The 9,427-nt window shown below is 35.5% G+C and overlaps 1 protein-coding gene across 2 annotated transcripts; it reads right to left on the reverse strand.

Annotated features, from left to right (window-relative positions):
- Nucleotides 1-2,309: 2,309 nt before the first annotated feature.
- LOC107599665 (zinc finger protein 740-like) lies at nt 2,310-8,752 on the reverse strand. Of its 2 annotated transcripts, XM_016291322.1 has the most exons (7): nt 8,639-8,752; nt 6,698-6,846; nt 5,811-5,996; nt 4,914-5,048; nt 4,670-4,799; nt 4,452-4,570; nt 2,310-3,089 (listed from the first exon to the last, which is right to left on the reverse strand). In XM_016291322.1, the coding sequence occupies exons 2-7, from the start codon at nt 6,740-6,742 to the stop codon at nt 2,919-2,921; spliced, it is 786 nt and encodes a 261-aa protein (XP_016146808.1). In that variant the 5' UTR covers nt 6,743-6,846; nt 8,639-8,752; the 3' UTR covers nt 2,310-2,918. The 2 variants fall into 2 exon arrangements, with proteins under 2 accessions (XP_016146808.1, XP_016146817.1); XM_016291331.1 differs by lacking the exon at nt 6,698-6,846.
- Between the last annotated feature and the right edge of the window lie 675 nt (nt 8,753-9,427).

Genomic DNA, 9,427 nt, shown 5'->3' on the forward strand with positions numbered 1-9,427 from the left:
TTATTATTATCAATGCTGAAAACAGTTAATATTTTTGTCTGTGATGTGCAACATTTGTGTGCTAAGAAGCCATTTTAGGACCTTCAACAACGTTTTAAGGGTCTCCAATTGTATAAATGTAGCACGGCCATGTCTAAGAATCTCTTCTCGTCCGCCTTGGCTTTAAGAGCGAGTGTGTTAAGTGCTCTCAGCCCACGGGTGTAATATTTTTGTCTGTGAAACTGTGATACATTTGATCAGGATTCTTTGATTAGTAGAAAGTTTGAAAGAACAGCATTAATTAAAATTTAGAAATGATTCAAATAAATTTGAAATAAAAATATTTTGTTGCATTATAAATGTCTTTTATAAATCACACTGACCCCAAACATTTGAATGGAGGGGTATACAGATAACAGGTTCCACTATAGTTATATACAATTACATATATCAAGGTGACGTGAGGCCAAGTATGGTGTCCCACACCCAGAATTTGTGCTCTGCATTTAACCCCTCCAAGTGCACACATGCAGTATTGAGTAGTGAACACACACACACACACACACATGCCCAGAGCAATGAAAATATTTTTTTATATATAAAATTGCAAACTGTGGTGTAACCTGGTTAGATCCTATCTAGTGCTAAAATGTCATCCCTCATGGCAGCTTTTGATGGCATCCTGATGTTGATACAGCAGAAAACACAGGAGATGCTGTATCTGTGTGATTTCTTTCTCTTCATTAAACCCAACAGCATTCAGATAATAACATGAGGGTGCAATTTATCATTTCTCAACTTCCTGTGTGCTCTGTGTGAGGGCTGCAAAAGTGCTGAAAGGAAACTAATTGTGCTGTTGCACATAAAAGTGAAATTTTCACATGAATATGCATGAACTATTTGGACAGAAAAGTAGGTCAAAGAACATGCTGTGAATTCCCGGTCTGCCATCAGCAGTCGGTGACAGTCATTCTTTTTGTGAAAACATGGCCAAAAAAAAAAAAAAGCTGGTTAATTAATCTTCATCAGCTCCATGAAAGGCTGTATTTTGTTCTAACTCACTTGTTTTTGTATCTTCCATTTAAAAAGAATGACTAAAAGTCAGCAAAATGTATAAAAGTTGTAATTTCTGTGACATTTGTAGCAATTTGTAGTAATTATTTGACACATTTATGAGTCACATTTCCTTTGCCATGATTGTGAGTCCAAAATTATTTGACTTGTAAATTAATGAATACTTTTATTAATTGAAGCATTAAACTGAACGCTAAAACGATTTCTATTTCAAATAAATGCTGTTTCCTTAAACTATCAATTCATCAAAGAATCCTGAAAAACGTATCACCATTTCCATAAAAATATTAAGCAGCACAACTGTTTTCAACATTGATAATAATATGAAATGTTTCTTGAGCAGCAAATCAGTATATTAGAATGATTTCTAAAGGATCGTGTGACACTGAAGACTGGAGTAATGATGCTGAAAATTCAGCTTTGCATCACAGGAATAAATAACATTTTAAAATATATTCAAATAGGAAACAGTTATTTTAAATTGTAATAATATTTCACAATATTAATGATTTTAGTGTATTTGTAATCAAATAAATGCAGTCTTGGTGAGACTTCTTTCAAAAACATTAAAAATCTTTAAAAGAACCATGATTGTGAATGTTGAACGTAAGGAAATAAATATACACTATAACCAAATATTCAATACTGGAGGGAAATCAAAAATAATTTTGGTTTACTGTAAAAACCAACATTGATTATCCACTAATCTAGTATCAGAAAAGCCCCTAAATGTCAATGCACTTATTACACACTCAAATCCTGAACTATCTTAATGATAACAGTTCAAGATCACTTTTAGGACAGTGTAAACCTACAGCCTTACAGTTACCAGCCCATATGTTTAACCACCACGCCGCTCTGAAAGAAGTCCCAAGACTTTAATATTTCACTTCCATCATTTTGGGGCCACTGTATTAATCTGTAGCCCATGCATGCAGCTGTATCAGAGAAGACTGAAATTTTAATTAAGATGGCTGCCTCACTGACGGGCACTGCACACCTCTGCTTGGTTAAATATCATCATTAATTAACACGTAAAGGTACGCTGTCAGCAGAGTGACAGATGGCAGCAGCGTATACGAGAAGGTTGATTAATCTATGAATTAAACATTAAATACTACTGTACTGTGAATTAGGCCCTACATTAAGGGTTTTGGGCAGGGTTGCATGTGAAATAAGGCCATTCTGACTAATTTGAATAATGCTGTATCGCCATACTAGTATACAAATTTGTGCATGTATTCTATGAGAATGTGTCTGCTGTCACTACAGCTGACTTCTCCATAATTCCGTAAATTCTGTGAAATTTTGTGGACAAAAAAGGCCCACTGTCTATTGTCAATAGTGTAGTGATGCATGTAGTACAAGTCATTTTAAAACCAAGTAGCTCTCTGTTGGTCTATGCAGCGAATTTGTGTGACCAACTTAAAAAGAAGCTAAATCTGCATGGGGAACTTTCCCGGCCTCATGCGAAACTCCCGATTGTGCAGATTCCTATTGAAATGACTGGAAATTTCGCAGAGCAACGGTAAATGTGAGCGCACTGTGACACTGAGAATCTCAACAATCTACAGTCCTGCATGGGAACTACAAAAGGAAGCGTTTCTAAACTACCAGAAATCATTATTGCCTGTATTGAATGCACAACTAACCCGCCTGCTGATCACAGTACCATCTAACACAAAATACGCTATTTCCCAGAGTCTAAGCAATATAAAAGAGTCCAATGTGGTTGAGCTGGATGGATCAGAGCTGGACACGTTGGGGTCTTTAAATAGTTTACAGGCTCAGACCCCCGGTCAGGTCATGTTGGCGAGTCCATTGTGTTTGCTGGGAAGTGGTTTGTACGAGCGATCGGAAGGCTGTCACACCGCCAGCCTGCTGCTGTTTGTCTGCAGTGGGCTCCAGGACGCCGAGTGCTGGGAGGGGTCCTGAGAATACGGCCGTCCCTCACAGCACGGCTGGTTCTCCTCTTTAGGGATGCCCACGGCACACAAACGTCGATGCCGTAGTAACCGGTCGGTTCTGGAAAAGTTCTGTGTGATGGAAGTGGTTCAGAGTTAGCCTCTTTTTTGATAAGAGAAGACACGCGATTTACATGAAATGGTTCTTTTGGACATGCTTTTAATGAACTGACTGACTGATTCTCAGTGTCAAAACTTTCCCAAAAGCACCAGCATGCCATTTAAAGTGTTCTTTTGTTGTGACTACTGTTTATTGTTTGGTTACATACTTCTGTAATCACTGTTTTCAAGTATATGAATTACATTGTGTATGTATGTATAAAAATACACCACTGTTCAAAAGTTTGGGGTCAGTAATATTTTTAATGGTAATGTTCAAGGCTGCAACTATTTGATCAGAAATGCGTACAGTAAAACCGTAATACTGTGAAATGTTACTACAATTTAAAATAACTGTTTTCTATTTGCATATATTTTAAAATGTAATATATTCCTGTGATGCAAAGCTGTATTTTCAGCATCATTGCTCCAGTCTTCAGAGTCACATGATCCTTCAGAAATTATTTTGATATGCTGTTTTGGTGCTCAAGAAACATCTTATAATTATCAATGTTTAAAAACAGCTTAATATTTTTGTGGAAACTGATTTTTTTTCATGACTCTTTGATGAATAGAAAGAAGAACAACATTTATTTGAAACATAATTTTTTTGCAAGAGTACTGTCAGTTTTAATCAAATTAATGCATCCTTGTTGAATAAAAGTATTAAAATTTGTCAAAAAAATTAAATAAAAAAAATTATTGACCTCAAACTTTTAAACGGTAGTGTATAGATCCAGTTTGCAGACCAAAACAGACTCAGATCATGATTTTTGCAAGTTAAAATATCCTACTAGCTTGAAATCAACATTGTCAAATTTATTACATAATTAAGGCATATGCATTATGATTTTGTTAATAATCTGCTGTCACAATAAAAGCAGTCATAAGATAAAGGCAAAATCAACGTGAAAGCAAAACTAACTGTATTTACTTTCTTAATACACATTTCTAGTCTTATTGTGCACAATGTATTAGTTATCAGTGTTTATCAATCATTCAAAATAAAAAACTCTTCAATTGTCCAACATCTAAATGTAATATCGTGCTTTATCTTTTTTTACACAACTTTTTTTTTTTTTTTTTAGTTAGCATCTTATTTAGTTAGCAAGCTATCTTATTTCTAATGATCAAATTTATTCACAATTAAGCTTTTGCTCCTTAAATATCCTGTTTCACTTCAAAATATGTCATATTCCCAACATAAAAAGCCCCCATTTGTTGCCAGACACTAAAAATTGCTGTACTACTCTAATAAAGACATACATTTATGCATGTCATAGGCAAACAGCAAGCTCCCTGTGAATACAACCGCCTGTGTTTGTCATGTCTCACCTGTTGGCAGCGGTCACACTGATAAGGCTTCTCACCGCTGTGAACACGCTTATGTCTTTCCAGGTGGTAGCGTTGAATAAACCTCATGTCACACATATCACACCCGAATGGCTTTTCCCCTAAAACAACACACACACACAGATGTGCACACAATTACTTCATGCAACTCTTTGTATGAAACGTAAGATGGTGTGAGAGCAGAAAGGCTCGTGGCGTACCCGTATGGGTGAGAATGTGCCGTTTGAGGTGGTAGCTACTGCGGAAAGCACTGTAGCAGTGCTCACATATGAAATTCTTCTGCACTTGAGAGCTGAGTGAGTTATCGTCATTAACGTCAGGAATCTCCACCTTCACATCACATACAGAAGAAAAGAGCATTTGGTCAGAATATGAGCGGAAGTGTGTAAATGTGATAAACAGGCAAACTCGCAGAGCAATAATGCAGAAAGACTGAATGCATGCCTGGGGTTTTTCTCTCATTTTGGTGGGAAGTCCAGACTTCCTGTTCTTCTTCTTTGGCTGCACGTTCTGGCTGACTTGAATGTCTTTCTCATCCAAGAGCCTGGACGAGTGAAACTCTCCATCCTTGCGGATGAGCTGTTCAAAAACAGTATACAACTCAACGGTTTGAAAGCAAATTATTTCTTAAAATATGAAGTTAACTAATGTAAATGTTTAATTTAAATCAGTGCACAGTTTAAGAAGTATTTCTAAAAATATATATCAAGCCTCTAGAATTTAAACATACACTACTTTTCAAAAGTTTGGGATCGGAAAGATTTTTAAATGCTTTTATGCTTTCCCAGGTTGAATTAATTTGATCAAAAATACGGCCAAACTGAAATATTATGAAATAATAATATTACAATTTTAAAAAACTGTTTTCTATTTTAATTTATTTAAAAATATAAATTATTCCTGTGATGCAAAACCGAATTTTCAGCAGCCATCGCTCTAGTCGTGAGTTTTTATCTTTGATGAATAGAAAGTTCTTAGAAAGAAATCTTTTGTAATATTATAAATGTCTTTATTGTCAACTGATCAATTTAATGCATCCTTGTTGAATAAAAGTATTCATTTCTTTCTTTAAAAAAAAAAATCGTACGGATCCCAACCTTTTGAACAGTAGTTGTACATTTATGCATTTGGTAGTTTTTATCCAAACAAAGCAATTCATATTGCACTCAAGACATATTTGATCATTTCATGCATTCCCTGGGAATTGAACCCATGACCTTAGCATTAGCTACAGGATTCTATGGAAGACTTTCAAAATTGAAATGAAGAGTTCACCCCAAAAATTCATTCCAAACCAATATGACTTTCTTTCCCAACACAAATCATGTCTTTGTCTCTTACCAGTGGTGGGCAGCTGACTCCTGAGGGAAGCACCATGTGGCCGTGTTGGCTGTGTGTGTCCTGGTTGTGATTGTTTTCTCTCTGTCCCTGGCCCAGATGAGAGCCCATCTTCTTATGGCTGGGCATGGAGCTGGCCTGCATGAGTGCCATGCTGGACAGCACCGCTTCACAGCCGAGCAACCCAGCCTGTGTAGAAATACAACCACAAACATACACATCTGTTCAAAAAGGCACTAAAGGCACTCATCTAATGAGTTGGAAATTTAGCTTGAAATTTGACAAACGTGACCCAGTTAACTCTTCACAGTCACGATTTGTCAGATTAATTCAGAGGCCACAGTTATGCAAATATGTCAAGAACATGCCCAGGTCATTTTACAATAATAATAATAATAACAATAATAATATCTTAATCATCCTAAATAGACAATTTATGCAAAATAATAATAATTTTGCAAAAATAAAGTCTCTATTTAAGATTCAGATTTTTGCATTACGACAATTCACAGTACTGTATTATTCACAAAGGTCATTCTCATTACTGCAAAAGTGTACTGAAGTAAACTAAAATCTTCAACCATATAAAGATAGATATTTTTAATACTACAACAATTTGAAATGTGCTTAATTGTCATGAAAAAAAAATCCTAAATGGCCCTAAAAATGGCTTAATTTTCATCATGCAAAATATGATCCAGACACGTTCTTGACAGCTTTTGTGAGTACAATCTCTGTACGTTTTGTGTCAAGTCGCGCTGTGGAAGTGAATTACAAAGAGTTAATATGCAGAAACGGCAAGCAAAAAAAAATGATGGCCTTCTTTTTCAAACAAATGTGGACAAATGCAGAAAATGCAAATGAAGAAGAGGAAAAAAAAACACACTGACCCATTTCATGTGATCTCGCACTGAGCTGTTGGAAAGGTGTGACATCGCAGTGGTGTGTGTATGTGTGTGTGTTGGGGTACAGAGGGCTTCGCTCGGGGCAGGGAGAGTGTTTAGAGACCACACAAACCCCAACCATCAGGGGCCCAAGCCTAGAAACAGAAGGGGGGGGGGGGAAAAAGCCAGGGAAATATCCATCTTTGTCTATGATGTTGCCACACATCTAGCCCACCACTAACAGAAGTTGTCAACCGTGGACAAATCAAAGCTTTTATTCGCTAGAATCAGACATTTTCCATGTCTGCATTGCCAAGCCTTTGTTTATGTAGGCTTATAGGGCTGTGTTTTTAAGCCATAAGAGTTTGGCTTCAGATTGGTGTCAAGAGTCCCTAAATGACATCTGGAAACAAACCAGGTCAAAACTGAAACTGAGTGGAGTGGATTCTCATTGGTTCTGTCAAACTGAAATGGTAGGAATACATCCGAGCATTTATGCCCTGTTGATTTTGGATTTGGTTGGTCGGATTCTGGGACTAATTGGAATAAAGAACAGATTTATTTCAACCACCCTCTTTCCTTCCATCGCTTATTCCTGTGCATTAGTCTTACTAACTCACCCTCAAAGATCCAGATAAACACAACCATAAATCATGAATGAACAAAATGAGGCACGGAAGCCACTGGACAATGAAAGCAATTGCACTGCTCAAAACGAACATAGCATGCTTGCAACGACATTAAGATCAAGGTGAGTGGGTGAATATTGTATGTTGAGTTTTCCATTCGTTTGGCTCTTGAGGGGATTTGGCAACCAACAGGGTCCTGAAGGTTAAATTAATTCCAGGAGATAAAAAATAAAATCACATCAGTCTTATCACATGGCAAACAGACTGCAGTCTGAAGCGAACCAAGCCAAAGAAAACAAACTTTACAAGACTTTACAAAACTCAATTGCATGTAATACACTCCATTATAACTAATTTAGCCTGTAATTTTAGGTAATAAATCAAACTGCTTATTAGAAACCATGATATATGTATGCAAAATTAAAGCAAGTAGTAACCCGTTCAGACCTAGTGAATGTTACAGTGGACATCACTTGTATTTATTTATTTTTATTTACAGCACAAGATATGACATAAGTACACGGATTCATATAACAGTCAATATTATATGCAACATGATCGAAAGATTGCAGGTCTGAACCACAAAGAGCTTTTAATGATCTTTAATGCGTTTACAAACATAATGGTTTAGCTTTACTTGCTCCCAAGAGTGAAATTCATAATAAATATTCATTTAAATGTAACTACTATTAAAATGCAATATTTATACATTTCACTTAAAAACACTTGATTTAAAAACAACTTGAGAGTACAACAATTTATCATTAGCATTATTAAAATTAATTTTATAAAATTTATGAAATGTATTTAAAGTTCTTCATTAACTTATCAAATCCAATAACAATTTACTCAAATTGTTACTGTTCACAAACAATGTCCGCTGTAATGAAATAACTATTAAAAGTAACCATTTATATATATATATATATATATATATATATATGACAGAATCATATGCTATAATATATGGCTAAATCATAAAATTAAAATTGCCTACAGCTGAATTGAGAGTAGAGATAAAGCACTGCCATATTATTTGTGTCTGGAACAGAATTCAGGTCTGAACGGGTTGAAAGTAACAAAGTGCACGAATTCAGATATGTATAATCTCTTTATCTGAGTGAAATTGATTTGTCTTCGGTCTGAGCTGTAAACACATTACTAATGTAAACTCCTCCATTCATCCTGCAGCACAACAGGGCGTGAGTTCACGGTCTATTTAACTTCACATTTCAATCCTAATAAAACCTTGAATCTCCTTTAAAATGTTGTTTTATGTTTCATAAGCAGTACGGCAGGCTGTGCGCATTTGTTTTACCTTACTCTTCTCGGTTTACAGTAGCCCAATATTTTCTTGTCGGACAATTTTTAGTTTACAAACACAGGAAACGTTACCGGAAGTGCTCTCTAGGGAGAGCGCATATAGACTGTCACGTGATCACCACACTGGCAACAAATTACAGGCTGCTTCCGGTATAAATAAAGTCCACGAGCGTTAAGAGGGAACTTTTTTTTATTAATATGTAAAATGATGAGGTACTTGCGAAAAAAATGTTATTTGATATTTGGAAACGAGAAAAATATACTTTATATCCTTTATAATATAAAGGTTTTTGTGTCAAATATGGACGTTTTCATTGACAAATTTCAAAACAAAGTAAAACAAAAGACACAAAAAAAGCCTTTCAGAAATGGTCAGCCGATCACATATTGACCTATATTTTTGGTAAGACTCCTTTATAAAGGAGACTAAAGCAAAATAACATTGTGCCGAACAAAAGGTCACAAATCACAATCAAGTCATTATCATCATCAACTAATTTATAAAATATCCATATTAAATTATGGACACACAAAAAAAAGTAATTTACTAAAATAAAAATATTTAGCTAATTTAAAGGAAAGCTTTTTTTCACACATAAATTCAGATATCACTGAAAGAAGTGCCATAAAATTGGCATAAAAATTACACTTGTTCTGTTCGAGAGAGAGAGAGAAAAGAGAGAGAGAGAGAGAGAGAAAAGAGAGAGAGAGAGAGAGAGAAAGAGAGAAAAAAGAGAGAGAGAGAGAGAGAAAAGAGAGAGAGAGAGAGAGAGAGAGAGAGAAA

Source organism: Sinocyclocheilus grahami, unplaced genomic scaffold (genome assembly GCF_001515645.1).
Source record: "Sinocyclocheilus grahami isolate Dianchi unplaced genomic scaffold, SAMN03320097.WGS_v1.1 scaffold13.1, whole genome shotgun sequence".
NCBI lineage: Eukaryota > Metazoa > Chordata > Actinopteri > Cypriniformes > Cyprinidae > Sinocyclocheilus > Sinocyclocheilus grahami.